The sequence below is a fragment of the Echeneis naucrates genome, chromosome 4 (assembly GCF_900963305.1).
Source record: "Echeneis naucrates chromosome 4, fEcheNa1.1, whole genome shotgun sequence".
Taxonomy (NCBI): Eukaryota; Metazoa; Chordata; class Actinopteri; order Carangiformes; family Echeneidae; genus Echeneis; species Echeneis naucrates.
The window spans coordinates 12,811,412-12,826,976 of NC_042514.1; the positions used below are offsets into that span (position 1 = coordinate 12,811,412).

At 38.9% G+C, this 15,565-nt stretch overlaps 1 protein-coding gene across 2 annotated transcripts; it reads left to right on the forward strand.

Annotated features, from left to right (window-relative positions):
• Window positions 1-56: 56 nt before the first annotated feature.
• nek1 (NIMA-related kinase 1) lies at window positions 57-15,259 on the forward strand. Of its 2 annotated transcripts, XM_029500782.1 has the most exons (36): window positions 57-134; window positions 554-702; window positions 805-901; window positions 1,020-1,117; window positions 1,499-1,582; window positions 1,686-1,753; window positions 1,856-1,942; window positions 2,421-2,475; window positions 3,190-3,390; window positions 3,485-3,557; window positions 3,712-3,857; window positions 4,033-4,092; window positions 4,421-4,480; window positions 4,562-4,609; window positions 4,763-4,843; window positions 4,970-5,130; window positions 5,443-5,565; window positions 5,652-5,754; window positions 6,666-6,752; window positions 7,356-7,439; window positions 7,526-7,603; window positions 8,095-8,190; window positions 8,302-8,499; window positions 8,586-8,639; window positions 8,750-8,990; window positions 9,222-9,359; window positions 9,455-9,634; window positions 10,386-10,589; window positions 10,678-10,780; window positions 10,875-10,951; window positions 11,042-11,259; window positions 11,674-11,828; window positions 12,174-12,568; window positions 13,393-13,526; window positions 13,629-13,761; window positions 14,377-15,259. In XM_029500782.1, the coding sequence occupies exons 2-36, from the start codon at window positions 586-588 to the stop codon at window positions 14,388-14,390; spliced, it is 4,251 nt and encodes a 1,416-aa protein (XP_029356642.1). In that variant the 5' UTR covers window positions 57-134; window positions 554-585; the 3' UTR covers window positions 14,391-15,259. The 2 variants fall into 2 exon arrangements, with proteins under 2 accessions (XP_029356642.1, XP_029356643.1); XM_029500783.1 differs by lacking the exon at window positions 6,666-6,752.
• Window positions 15,260-15,565: the final 306 nt, after the last annotated feature.

Sequence of the window (15,565 nt, forward strand, 5' to 3'; positions counted from 1 at the left end):
AGCCAATAGGCGATCGACAATGGAGACTGTGACCAATGAAAATGCAGCAGCAGAAAGCCATAGTTAGGTAGAGAGCTGGCGCAGCAGCAGCAAGTCCAGAAGCTCGCGTGAGACGGCAGAGAAAAACACTAATGGTAAGAAAAGTGCCAACCGTTCAATTGTATTTACATGCCATCTCGCATTGAACCATGGAAACCATAATAATTGGCGTTTTGTGTCCCCACAGGCTAAACATTTTAAGAGGTCTTCTACTTCACGTAGATAATTTGTAACGGTAACGTTAGCGATCTTGCTATCATTTGTATTGAGTTGACTCCCAGCATCACAGATGATCAGACAGAACCCATCCTTGTCTGTCTCAACCCTCAGCTCGGTGGAGCTATCAGTGCTGTATACTTACAGAGTGGCACATCTGCGTTTTTATGGGCGTTTACAATAATGGATGAAATAACCATTAAGCTTCGACAAATCTGCGGCCGTTAAACCCCATGCTTGATGAAAAAGCTTCAGTACAAGAATACTCCTGCAGCATGAAGCTTGATTTTCTTTGCAGACCCAGCATGAGGATCCACTTATTCCACTGACATGGATAAGTACGAAAAGGTGAAGAAAATTGGTGAAGGGTCATTTGGTAAGGCGATTCTTGTCAAATCTAAAGAGGATGGGCACCAATATGTCATCAAGGAGATTGGCATATTTGGAGTAAGTCCATAGGTTTAATATTCCTCTAGATTCATCTGTCATTAGTAATGGGAGTTCAGTTTTAACAGATTTCTCTTTCACGTTAAATTTTTTCTATAACAGATGCCAAGTAAAGCTAGACAGGAATCTCGAAAAGAAGTTGCTGTTCTTGCCAAAATGAGTCATCCCAATATTGTCCAGTATAAGGAGAGCTTTGAAGGTATTATCATAAAAAAATCTCAGTAATTGTTTAAAAGAACCAAGTATATAATGCAATTATATCCTAATGATTGCAATACAATATCTATTTAGCATTTTGGTTTATAACGTCTTTTCAGAGGGGGGCTCGCTGTATATTGTGATGGACTACTGTGAGGGTGGAGACCTTTTTAAGAAAATCAACGCTCAGAAAGGATTACTATTCTCAGAAGAACAGGTACGCTGTTAACAAAATGACTAAAAGATGCAATGCAATGTGCAATGTGTATCTCAGATAAAATGTCTAACAGAAATCCCAAAAGAAGAAAGCATGCTAATCAGTTTTAACCACAATAGGGTCTTCTTTCCTCAACAAAGAATGATCAAGTTATAATAGCAGACGGACTGACATAATGTTCAACATACAGAATGCATTAGTGTTTCATATTTATTGTTGCATATTAACTATTTCTGTCTTACCTCTAATCTTTGCCATGTATTTAGTCAATTTTCACGTGTCTGCGTTTTTCCTTGGTCTGTTCTGTCATTAAACATAAAAATGATATAGACAGGAGAAGTTGTTGGTTAAGGTCAGTTTACCATTCTCCTCTTTTCCTAGATCCTTGATTGGTTTGTGCAGATTTGCTTGGCATTGAAGCATGTACATGATCGAAAAATCCTCCACAGAGACATCAAATCACAGGTATTGCTTCATGCACCACACAATCTTTCCTTTATGATAATGGATGGTTCATTTTTTTTAATAATAATAATAAAAAAAAAAATCCCCCACACTGTCTGCACAGAACATATTTTTGACAAAAGATGGAACTGTGCAACTTGGTGACTTTGGAATTGCAAGGGTGTTAAATAGGTACGTACAATATCTTATGGAAAGATATGCAGATCGATATGTAGCTAAGGCTTAGGAAGTAAAGCATAATAAAATTTAATTTCCATTCTCCTGTCATTTCAGTACTGTAGAACTGGCAAGAACATGCATTGGAACACCATATTACCTATCACCAGAGATCTGTGAAAATAAACCATACAACAACAAAAGGTAATCATTTCATACTGCATACCATCATTTTGTGGTTGTCTTATCTGTGTTGTGAGTGTTTAGTTGTACGCCATCTGACAAACCCCCCTTTGCATAGTGAGTCATGCAGGATTAGCTGGTGGCTTCTGGGAGATGTGAAGGTATCATGTCTCCTCTTCACGAAATGAACTGGCTTGTGTGTATCTTCAACAGGAGGCTAGCATTAATTTCCTTTTGAAGTATCTTACATATTCATGTAATTTTATCCAATTCAATGGCAACCACTGCACTAAATTACGAATCTCTCAATACTAAGTCTGCAGTTACTCAGTGTTGAATTCCCTTTTTACTCCTGTGTATGATAAGGTAAAGGATAAAAGTACTCCAAATTACTTTTTATACATTATTGAGTAGATGTAAACCTACCCCAGAACTTATCCTTGCCTATCCATGTGTATGTTCTCTCCTCTCACTTTCCCCATCTTCCCTCCTTCTGCAGTGATATTTGGGCCTTAGGGTGTGTCCTGTATGAGATGTGCACTCTTAAGCATGCAGTAAGTATTCAGAGTGTGAGTTGCTTACTAATTGGTTTAGATTTAATGTATCTTATATAGCATGAGGCGAAGCAGTGCTCTCTCCCTAATACTGATTTCAATTTCTTCCTGGTATCATTTATGTATAATGGTTGAGAAGGCTGCAATCGAGCAGACCCATTTTCCTTGACCTTGATGGATTCATGTGGACAAGGAGAGATGTGAAAATTCATAGGTTTGTAGAATCTGTCTGCATCAGTGCAGGCAACAGCTAGGGGAAGCCTTTAGATAATGTTTGTTCTCCAAGAGAACTCAGAACTGGATTTGTTTGTTTCTGTTCCATTAGGTCTGCTGTGGTGAAACTACAATGATGTTTAAATGTTGCTGATGAAAGGAATTGAGCGGCAGCATTTTTCCTTTCCTCCCTCCACTCCTTTAACAAAGGAGCTTCCAGTGTATCCTATTCTAAAGATGATAGGATAGGATGCCCTAAAGCTATATATATATATATATATATATATATATATATATATATATATATAAAACTCTTATTGTGGGTGCCACTCAGATACTTTAGATTGTTTCACTAAGTCCGTTAAATTCAAAGAATGGGCCTTCTTTATTGATTGCTCAGTTATAAAATTATATATTTCTTGAACTAGTCAATAAATGCATATGGCCATGTATGATTTCTCTGCCCAGGTTATAACTGTTCCTTTGTGTGTTCCTTCTCAGTTTGAGGCTGGAAACATGAAGAACCTAGTTCTGAAGATCATTCGTGGCTCATACCCTCCAGTGTCTGTTCACTACTCCCAAGACCTCCGTTCTCTCTTGGCACAGCTGTTTAAACGCAACCCTCGAGAAAGACCATCGGTTGGCAGCATTCTGGACAGACCTTTCCTCTACTGTAGGATAGAGCGATTCCTCACACCACAGGTATAATCAGTTAGTCTTTGGTACAGAATGAACATGCCTAATCCAAATTTCCTCACATCTGTGTGAAAATGTATATATTCTCTTCTGATTGCAGCTCATTGCTCAGGAATTTCACCATACTTTTCTTCACAAGCAGCCTAAAGTGGGCGGGTTGCAGGGGCCACCAGGTAGGCAAATGCTTCTGCTGAATTTGAAATGTAAGGGAACTTATAAAAACTCAGTCAATTATTAAAGCATTTGTTCAATGAAAAAAAGTTTTGGAAAATAAAGATTGTATTTCTTGGGTTACAAAGTCTCACTGTTTTTCTTTCCTTTGACCAGCAAAGCGCCCTGCCCCTGGTTCCATACCTCTTGCCCAGAAGATTACCAAACCAGCCACCAAATACGGAGTGCCTTTAACTGTCAGGAAGGTGTCGGATGCAGCCAAAAAGCCAGCAGAGAGAAAACCTGTTGTAAAAAATAAACCGGTTAGTAGGCTGTTGAAATAGTGGAGAAGTCACTCCAATTTTAGAAAAAATGCTCTGTTTGATGTTTTCACACCTAGTCTGGCATGTTGAAGGCCTCTCCCATCTGTGTATGCAAGTCTGTTTTTACATCATAGTGTTTGGTAACCTCTGAACCCCAGTGTCATATGTTGCTCAGGCCCCTCTCCCAGCAGCCCCCCAGAGAAGAGAAGACAATGAAGAGAGGAAAAAAAATGAGGTACAACTGAGAGCCCCATATAACTTGTCTTTATCTAGTAGATTATCCTCCCTTTTCTCCCCATATTTACACACGCATGTCGGTATGTGTGTGTGTGTGTGTTCATACCAATATGTTTAATTTTTCTCCCTCTTATTACACTTCAATACATTCACTTGTTTTCCACTCATGGCTCTGTTTTGAGCGTTCAGCCTGATTTCTCTTTTAACCAACCTTTTCTTCCTCGCCTGCCTGCCCAGTGACAGAGCAATCCTGCTGCCTCTTGCCTCAAACTGGGTCACTTAAGCTGTTTAATTTTTAATTGAAATGCTTTTGTCTCATGCTACAGGATGGCATCAGAAAGAAAAAAATGGAACTGATTGAGAAAGAAAGAAAACAGAGAGAACAGGTGAGCATTTTATTGAGTTGACATGCAAAGCTTCTGATTGTTTTTACACTAAATTTTCTCCTGTACTGGTGTTGTCCTCAGGCATTCCTTTTGAAAGCAGAACAGATGAAGAGATATGAAAAGGAAAAGGTAAGTGGGCAATATGTTTCAAGTAGATATCATAATTTTTCTTATTTTCTGAATCAAGTCTTTATTCATGAGTCATATATGGCATTCAAAACAGTAATTGTACTGTGTGTCCTAAAAAAACCCAATAATATATGAAACTGTGATCTTTAACAGATCAGCCGTATAAACCAAGCCAGAGAACAAGGCTGGAAGCATGTTTTGAGTTCTAGCGGTGGTAGCAGCCCTGAGAGGAAGGTAATAGTACCAATTTCCTTTTTTTATTATGAAAGAGTTACTTAAGCTATATTTTATAGTTCATACAGTGTTCAAGATGAACAGCTCCTCTTCTTGCCCCCTGCAAATGTTGTCCTGTAATCTTAGTGTTTTGTAGGTGGAAAAAAGCATGCTGCAGGTGCTGGCCACCTCATCCCAAGCAGAAGCCCTTATGAACACTACCATGCTGCTCTGGACCAAATGGCTAAACCGCAGGCTAAAGACATCAGCAGAAAGGGATCCTCTGCAGGACCAGGCAGTCCTTTGCAGTAATTCAGATGTTTTATTTTTTTTAAAGCAAGTTTAACTGTGTTTAAATGTACCATATTGTATAAAATATGATTTCATGATGTTTTTGGTTATGAAGCAGGTCTAGGTTCGATATAAATTAAATGTATGCCTGAAATGTAGTTTGACATCTACTGTTCAATGTGAAACTATATGTAGTTGGTTTTTGGACCTTAAAATTACAAATTTTTGTTCTTATCATTTTCAGACATTCAAATAAAACACCACAAAATTGCAAAAACATTATTTATTACAACAAACAATTGTGTCATGGCATTTCCTCTGTATTAAAGAAGTGCCCCAGTTGCTGCCGGCCCAGTGGTACCCAATGGCCCTGCCCAACTCCTGAATCATGATGCAATCAGGAGAGAACTGCAGAGGATGCAGATGGTTTCCATACAAGCTCGGATAAGTAGGTCGGTCAAGTCACTTCTCACTAATCAGTAGCCCGCCGTACACGTTACATGAAAATGACCATGTCTGTGTGAAATTTTGTTTCCAGACAGCGTGGCCAGATGGCTGTTGAACGGGCTGATCAGGTTGAAGAATTTTTACAGCGTAAGAGAGAAGCCATGCTCAACAAAGTTCGGGCTGAGGGACAGTTGGTACGTAGTTTGACATGTACTGAGATTTTAACAATATCCTCATTGTGTATTTAGCCCTGTTGTTGAAATACCAAGCCTTTATCCTTTTTATTTCCCTGTTGCTTGCCTAGTGCGGTTTTGTATGGGCAAGTTTAAAACCTGATACTGATCCTTGTATCTTTTTCCAAATATTAGGAATGTTTAGAGCTCCGTTTCAATAACACTGAATCAAAAAAACTGTATTACTTTATCTCCTTAATATGCAATAAGTGGAGGAGAGTGCACATCTACTTATAAAACAAAAGTAGAGGTTTACCCTGAAAACTCAACCTTAGGTATACATGAGCTCTAGTTCAATTATTAGACAAATAATTCCAACATTATGTAATAATTTTTAACTAGTAGTGGACAGAAAAAGCACTTAACTGATACATTTTACTGACATAGGACCACTTAATATAGCAGTCACATAAAGCAGAATTCTCACTGGAATAGACCACCCAGTGATTGTAACTCCAGTGTTTGATTTGGGTTCAACTGCTTCCAGGTTACCTTGTTTGTCTGCCTTTTGGTACTTTGGTTGGTAGGACAATGTCTATTTATGCATTTGGGTTATTTACCAAAAACATTTTTTAGTTTTACTTTTTTAGTAACTACTTTTGAAAACAGCGTTGAAACTGTTTGATTACATCAAATAGCTGATCAGCTAACTATGAGCTCCACAGCCTAAAAGGGTTATTTTTTTTTTCTTAGTTTTTTTCTTTTATATAGTTCATCACTTTGCCTCTACATCCAGTCATATTATTCCGCGTAATATAAAAATATTGATTAATGGAGGTTTAGTTAGCTCCTGGCCAAACACATGGCTATTGTGACAGTTTGATATGAGGTTTGCGTCCTTCTAAATTATGGTTAAATTGAACGGTAAACAGGGTACTCGGCAAAACCTGGCTGCTATCTATGGAAGCCGGGCTGGTTCGGTCCACTGCCGGAGACCCAGAGTCAACAAAGAGGAGGAGGTAGGAGCCATGGCTCATACACCCAGCCTCACTCCCTACCTCACTCATGGCACGTCTCATTGGCATGTCTCACATGTCTGCACAGAATTTCCTTTGATACTCCCATAATTCCACCCAGCGGCTCAAACCCATGCCTGGTCCTTGCATAATGTATTGTGTTCCACGTGGTGCTGTTTCACTGTTAATTTATCCAAATAATGGCTGTTAGTTTTCAAAATAATGAATACCATCAGTTTTGGTTGTATATTGTATCTTTTGTCCCATTTTTGTGTGTCTTCAACACCTTGATTTTCCAATGTGCGCTGCAGTTTTTTGTTTTTTGTTCTTGTTTTATTAGTTGTTTTTTTTTTGTTTTTTTTTTGCTTTCAATGGAATATGTAAATGTATTAATTGTTGCTGGTTACAGCAAAATATGTTGCTTTATTATGGCTGAACAGTTGATGCTTGACACCAACATAATATTGTGTTTTAAGGAAGCTTGCTGTTTAACATTTTGTTTGAATGTGATTGCAGATATTGATGCTGAATCCTACATAGTGTGTGTATGTTTGTGTCTGAAGATCTGTCTACGATACAGTAACATGTACAACTGCCTGTTCTCAGGAATACTTGAAGAAACTGAAGCAGATCCGCTTGTTGAATTTCAATGAGCGGCAGCAGATAAAAGCTCGACTCAGAGGGGAGAAGGTACAGACTTTTTATTACTTTTTATGAAAGTGCTTTCAGTTTTTTGTGACATTTTCTTTGAGGTTTTTTTTTGGTGTTTGTTTCAGTATGATAGTGATGGTTCAGACAGCCAGGAGTCCACTGAGGATGCAGAGCTCAGGAGAAAGAAGATAGAGTCTTTAAAAGTGAGTCTGAAGAATGATAAGCATTTCCATTTTACAGTATGTATCCTTACCACAACTTCTAAATGTGTTTTATTGACTAAGATCGATTTTCAAAATTTCCAAAATTGCTGAATGAATTAAAGTGAATGTCAGTCAGGGTAAGCTGCACTTCCATGACTACCTCTCCCTTTGATTTAATTTAGTCAACCTTTATTGCAAACTCAGGATCAAGACAACATCGGAAAATATACTTGAAAAATAGTATAAATATAAAAAATAAAGTACCAATGTCTGCACTGCAGGGTGATATAACATTGATCCTTATGTTTTAGATCTGTGTGTGAGCAGTACAATTCTATAATCAGTGCTGAAGAATATATAAAATATAAGGATGTTATGACACATCAAAGTCATATTTCCGCATTCACCTTTTACTGCATGTGAGTGTGAACTGCAAACGAGTCAGGAGCAAAAGGAGGCTGTAATCCTATCTCTGTACATGTACCTGCCAGGCCCAAGCAAACACCCGTGCTGCTGTACTGAAAGAGCAACTAGAGAAGAAGAGGAAAGAAGCATATGAGAGAGAAAAGAGAGCTTGGGAGGACCATGTAAGACCTTTAATCCATTTTCACAGTAGCCTTTGTCACTACCATTACTAAGTCTTGTCAGTGTATTAGTTTTAAGTATAATCTTTTTGTGGCTGTGGTGTATTATGCTAGCTTGCAGCCCGGGTGGCAAAGGTTGGCATGGCAGCAGGAAGTGTAGCAGCAGTAGCGGTAGCAACTACATCTGAGAGTCCACTTCCACACTCCAGTCCCTGTCAGCCAGAAACAGCTACCAAAGATGCATCGCTGCCTCCATCCAAACCCTTCACCCCACCTATATCTATGACTGCAGCCCTGAAGAATGTTGGAGCTGTCAGTAAATATTTATAAAGCCCTATGCACTCATTTTAATGTATATTGCTTTGTTTTATTTGATTGTAGCATTTTGTGTTTGGCAGATGACTCCACTAAAAGAAAGCTTGTCTTCACCAGAAACTACCACAGGCACCCAGGTAAGTGTATGAGCTATTAATAATCACACATTATCACAAGGCTTAGTGAAACAAAATTGACACTGATTTAGAATTTTTCCTGATTCAGTTTTTTTTTTTTTTATGAACAGAGTGAGAAAAAGCAGATATTGCACAGACTTAATCAGAACCTAAAAGCACAGAGTCCAGTGGAAGAGGCTGAGGAGTCACTCCCACCCCTTGCAGAAATAATTCCAGTTCCCCAGCAGAACCAGTCAGATACAGAAAATCATCCCTCTTCAAATGGAGACCGAAAGAAGTGGAATGCAGCAGAACTACCTGTGCTTCCTGTCGCTCTGCAAACGCAGGAGGAAACCGGTACCTTGATGACCAGTGAGTTAAACCTTTGCAGGGCAAAGATTACACATTATTTCCTATTATTGTTTACCACTTTCCACAATATTCAGCATTTTTTTTTTAAACAACACTATAAAAAAAAAACTTTATTAAAAAAAAAAACACAACATACTATCACTGGAAATGTGTTTACTGTGGAATTCATGCATATTGATCCATCTGTAAAAAGTTTTGCTCAGTTTTTTTAACCCTTGACTTTCTCACCAGCCACCTCAGTGTCCCAAGATGACAGGCCTTCTTCTGGTGGTGACAGGAAGAAGTGGGAAGTGGCAGAGACAGGAGACGTTTCGCTTGCTCTGTCTGTAGACCAACAAACTCTAGAGCAGACCTGCAACATGACCATTGGTGAGTTGTCCCTGGGTGGAATGCATATCTTTAGAAAATACAGTGTACACATGAAAAATAAAAGCCTTTCTGTGTTTGTGTGTGTGATGTCTCAGATCAGACAGCCTGTGAAGTTACAAACATGGGTACGCTAAAGGATGAAACTCCTAGGAAGGTCTGGGGAGTGAGTCCGGCATCTCAGGTGCTCAGAGTGCTTCAAGAGGCAACGCTTCAGCCTCTCACACAACAGCTGGAGAAAGTCACCATCTGTGAGAAAGCGTTCTCACCGACCTCTGGTTAGTCGTCAGCAGCAGTGTAATGTGTTTTCAACACTGGGCTTTTTTCCAGATGTTTTGGTTATATGGTTATTTAGTTTTTTGTTGTTGTTGTTGTTGTTGTTGTTATTTTTGTTATTTTTGTTTTAGTTTTTTTCAGTTTCCCTTGTTACCTTTTGACACACATTCTACAAGTCAAAACCAAACTTTTATTAAAAAAAAAATTTAAAAGGTACACTTAAGTTCTTAGATGTTAAACAAAAAACTAATTCCACCCAAATATGCATGGATCATCGATGGTCCATCTATACAAATTTTTTCTTTACCCTTTTTTTTTTTTTTTTTTTTTTTTGGTGATTGTAAGTACTGATGAGATTCAATAGCTTTAGCCTTGGCAAAATCTCTTGGCTTTTGCACACACACTGCACAAAAGTGAAGTGTAGGCAGTCTGAAAAATAGCTTGATGATCAGGATGGCAGCAATAGCAAAATAAAAATATCATTCCTTAATCTTGATTGTACAAAGATGTTTATAATTTTAATAGTTTAATTACTCAAACATGAATAGTATTTAAAGTGTTTTAAGTCCGCCGTATGTGAATCACCGCACAAATTAATGTCTTTAAAAAAGCAGGCTACTACAAAACTGTATCCAACACAAGTTGTCATATGAACTAGGTGATACTTCTTAAAAACTATTGGAGTTCAGATAACATAGGTATTACATTGTACCAAGAGTATATTGACTTTCTGATGATGCTTGTTCTCTGCAGATCAGCCTAAACAGACAGCAGTACCTGAGGTGGTGAGGACACCTGAAGAAGCGTTGACCTCAAAGCCAGTACCATCTGCTGTACTCCAGAGCCCTAAGGTTCACAGGGAGAGTGGAGTAGCATCTGAGGCCTCACATCAGAAGGAGTCTGTGGCTGGCTCAGTCAAAACATTCTCACTGCCACCTAGCCTTACAGAGATTCAAGGTTAGTATGTCAATCAGATCTAAGTCAGATTTCTATTCTTCCTCATAGAATCCAATCTGTTACGCTATCCATCACTCTATTCTTTCAGATCCTTCATATGTGGCGTCAGTGTTTTTGGAAGAGACACCAAAACAAGCCTCCCGTCCCCCAGCTGTTGTGCAGAAGGCATGGGAGCAGAAAACCCCACAATTGTGATTTTTTTTTTTTTTTTTAATTCTTTATTAATTAACAATCTTTGGTAACCATTGAAGCATTAGTCTTGATAAAAATGTATTTCTTTCATAGACCACCAGAGGGCATTAACACACCAGCAGACACCAAAGTGAGTGAGAAGACTGTGGAGAAACCAACAGACTCATCTGGTGAGTTTAATGTTTGGTGAATTTAAGCCACTCTGTTTTTTGATTGATTATTATCTTAATTAAATCTGCTTCTACCATCCCTCTCCACAGGTTTGCTGCAGTGTGAGGAGCCCCTGTTTGTGAAGTTGTGTTCCCCGGCCCACCGCCGCGCTGCTGCTCTTGCAATTTTGTCAGGCCAGTCCTCTATGGATGAATCATCCTCCTCTCTGGCGTCACGCTCACGCTCTGTCTCACCGATGCGCTCCAGACACCACAACTCTCTCCTGATTGGTCTCTCAACAGGCATGTTTGATGCCAACAATCCCAAGGTGATCATTGGCTGAACATTATACTTTAGACTTTAAATTCTAAAAGGAATAATAACTTTCATGATAGTATGGGGTCAGTACTCCCTTCAAATTTAGCATCCATCAAGTAAGTGTTGTGGATTTTGAAGCTAAAGCCTGTTCTTGTAATGGTTAGGTTGCGTGGTATTTTTAGGTAAAGGTTCAGTCTTTCACTTTGGGGGGGGGCCTGGAAAGGAGCCACTGCCATCAATAACAGTCTCAGTCTGCAGTGGGTCAGAACAGAGAGCGCCTCCATCAACCTAAATCTTTTATACCCTTCATCACAGACACTAAAATCTGCATTTCTTATGTTATCACCCTTCAAAATTACCTGTCACATAATTTTCTTTTGTAAGCCCTTCAAAATAGGTTGCTGTGTTTTCTTTGGACTGTCAGATGCTGCGGACCTGTTCTCTGCCAGATCTCAGTCGTCTCTTCAGTGTTCAGCAGGAGTCTGCAGCAGCTGGGGCTAAAGTTGCCCCTGACAGCAACCTGGAAATCGAGGATCTGGAGGAGGCAGCTAAAGATGACGACCAGTCAGAGACTGAAGAGTAAGACAAACAAATAAAATCTAAAAAAACAAAGTCATTTTAAGTCCCTATTCAACAATTGGGTCAAACAATAAATACGTGGATAGTGTAGTTCTATGTTTCACAGTATTTGGCATAGTAGTATTGTTGGCAAATGTTTTCTCGAACTTTCTTCTAAATATACTGCTGTATTCTTATGGTAGGTAATTCAAGCATGACTATACACTGCCCTACTCATTGTGCCAGTCATTTTCAAGGTGTGAGTGACGTGTAAAATGGTGCAAGTGTCTTTTTGCAAAGAAACTATTAATACATGCAGGCAGAGTGCACTGTCCTCTGTTCTGAACATTCTGTATATTTTCTTAGTGCATATGAAGATGAAGACCTGCGGGACATTAGAGCCTCCATGGAGAGACTTTTGCAAGAAGAAGGTGACCTAATGAGTGGCCCTACAGATGTCGCAGCAGGAGACTTTAATGGCAACCCTTCAGAGAGTGAAGATCAGGAGTTTTTTAGCAGGATAGCGGCTGAGATCAGTCAGGACAGCAATCGAATGGCTGTAGATGATGATGATGACGACGACGACGATGATGATGATGAAGATGAAGAGGAGGAAGAAGGCGAAGAGGACGATGAGGATGATGAATGCTCTAACAGCAGTCCTGGTGATGAGGAGGCTGGAGAGTTGCTTAGCAATGGTGTGGGAAAGAACCACAGCAATAACTGCCAGCTCAATCAGCTCAATGAAGAGTGGCACTCAGGTAAGAATGTTATGAAAACAATAGATTTTTTTTTTATGAATTAATTTATTATTTATTTATTAATACATGATCAAACATCCATTTTGTCAATTTTGTTTTAATTTCTAATTCAAAATCATCTCAAATGACTGAAAACGTTAATGCTCGTTATCACAACACATCAAATTATGGGGTGCTCATACTGACCCTTCCCCACTGCATTATAAATGTATCATGTGGATGGTTGGGCGCAGGTGTTACACTATCCAGGGGATGACATGGCAAGAAGACAAGCTGGTGGAGGCTTGATGTTGATGTATGATGCTTTGAGCCCTGCCAATTATGTGGATGTTACTTTGTCCCCTACCGCCTATGTAAACATTGTTGCAGGCCAAGTTCACCCCTTCATGGAAACAGTATTCCCTTTATAGAAGTGTTTTCTTCAGCAGGATAATGTGTCCTGCCACATGGAAGACATGGTTTGAGGAGCACAATGAGTTCAAGGTGTTGACCTGATCTCCAAGTCTTGATGTCAGATAGTGAAGCACCTCTTCAATGGTCTCGTGAAGTCCATTTCTCAATTGGACAGGGCTGTTTTAGTGGCAAAGGGAGGCCTACACACAATTTCACAGGTGGTCCAAATAATATAATATGCTGGTCAGGGTACATCCTCTGATCCTCTGAAGAACACTTATTTTAATTAATAATTAATTTAAAATATAGCATTTTTTTTATTCTTTTATTATGTGACAATTTAAGAAATATTTTTACTCTTAAAGCATTTCAAGAGTAATCCAAAAAGTGTAGCAGTAAAATAAGAGGTGATGAATTCTACTGCTTAACAGATGGCAGTGGAGAAGACCAGGGTGGAGAGGCAGAGCACCATGATAGCATCTTCAGTCGGCTGGAAGAGCTTCGCTTCAACCTGGAGCAGCAGATGGGCTTTGAGAAGTTCATTGAGGCCTACAATAAGATTAAGGTATAAAGTATTGCCATTTCTCCCTATATCTGGAAGTTAACTGTGTGTCATTTTTGAGTACAGGACTGACTGAGCATATGAATTGTTTTTATTGTGCTCAAGGCCATACATGAAGATGAAGATGAGAATATTGACTTAGGTTCCAGTTTAGTCTTTAACATTTTGGGCACTGAGCACCAGCATCTGTATCCCAACATCCTTCATCTAGTGATGGCAGATGGAGCGTACCAAGAAGGTTAGTATTAACAGCTTATTGTGTCATTACTACTACTTTTTCATTATTTCCATTGCATATTCTCCTGATTTTCAGGGGCTTCTAACCCTAACCCTAACCCTAACCCTAACCCTAACCCTAACCCTAACCCTAACCCAAGTCAAAGAGAAACTTAACAGATGTGAAAAGCACCTTTAACACTGCCTGTCTGTCTTGTGTAACTCTGTGCCAAGACTCTAAATTCTGAGTTTTACAAGTTTCCCTCCGGACGGGAGCATCTTACATTTTCTCACTGAACATCTCTGTTTGACAGCCCTTTTTGTTTTTGATTTTTACCTTTTTCAGGAGCAGAAGTAGATAGAGGATGCAAATGTCATATATATTCCTCGAGAGGAGTGATATTTCTGAAAAATGCAGCTTATAGTATATCTTGAAATATAACCACCACATCTGTGTTTCAGAGGATGTAACTCTAGTTTTTAGGTAAATTCTGATGCCTGTTATAACCATTAAAGGTCCAGTTGTATCATTGATTCGCCAAACCTTTAGCTGACCTTATCCTCACCTGGGTTCTATGGCCATCTAATGAATGATCCCTCTCAACATGATTCTCTTCCTCTTCTCTTTCCCTTGTAGATAATGATGAATAATATTCTCAGCAGTGATGCTGCTGGCAGCTATGACAATCTGCTAGCTGTCTGATGTCTTCCTATGATGCGCATTGGCAGAAGGATCTATGCATGAGATGTCACAGCCATGCATCTAACAGTGTTTCGAGCACACTTGCATGATGGACAACTGATGCACTCAAGGCTGTATGTCATATTTTGATGATCAGCACCTGACACTATTTTCTAACTAGTGTCCATTCAAAAGGGCATTATCAAATATATGTTCTTCTTAGGTTACCAAAGTTCACGTCAAAGTTCTGTCAAATGTTCATGACAGTATACGTCACTAAATGAATGACACACTTCATTGTGCTGATTTAATAGTATCAACTGTTTTGTCTTACTCTGTTGTTGGTTCAGATAGACTATGTTTTGTTTTGTTTTTTTCATTTTAGCAGACACAGATCTGGTCCTCTCAGGTTCTCTCTCTTTCTACTTGTCACATCCTCAACTGCAGCTTCAGAACATAAACCAGGTCACACTCAAAGCAAAAGCAACCATGATTTCTTCAGAACCAGTTGAACCTCTTTTTTCCTAAAACTCTTTTCACCAATCAAGAAGTTAAATATTATCAAGTTTTTCACATTTCTCACTGTTGTGGTTGACCCAAGTTATCTGTGATTAGGATTGTTCTGATACTCCTATGTTGCCAAGACGCTGTAGCAAGACTGTGGTAATGAAGTTCTCTGTGATGTAGGGAGACCAGATTTCTGTTCAGTGCCGAGAAAGTTGTGTTGATAATGTAAAGCAATGGTTCAGAAATAACACCATTTCACATATGACTATGAATAAAAATATTGTAAATCTTTATATGCTTTAATTAAAACTTTTTTTTTTTTTTGAGAACATAAAGACTCAAATTTTTCATTTCTTTCTGCCTCACAGTAAAGGTAAAAATGCAATGTCATTGTTCCTGGTTGTTTGCCAGTAATGACTTTCACATCATGAAGGATGTTTTTGCTCCAATTCTGTATTGTATTGTACACAATGTTCAATGTTCTACATTTTAATATACTATTGTGGAAGTTGGTATTATCCCAAGCTACGTACAATGATTGGCTGTTCAGCTTCAGTGCAGTAGAGTACATTGGCATCTGCAAAAAAAAGAGAAAAAGTATGAGTTACATATGTTAGAGTTGCTCTGATGAATTAAG

What these genes read in the sequence shown, in the direction of transcription:
- nek1 (XM_029500782.1), top strand. Translation starts at nt 586, where the DNA reads ATGGATAAGTACGAAAAGGTGAAGAAAATTGGTGAAGGGTCATTTGGT. An exon ending in AGCGATTCCTCACACCACAG is followed by an intron (nt 3,391 to 3,484) that starts GTATAATCAGTT and finishes TTCTGATTGCAG; the next exon opens with CTCATTGCTCAGGAATTTCA. An exon ending in CGGGTTGCAGGGGCCACCAG is followed by an intron (nt 3,558 to 3,711) that starts GTAGGCAAATGC and finishes TCCTTTGACCAG; the next exon opens with CAAAGCGCCCTGCCCCTGGT.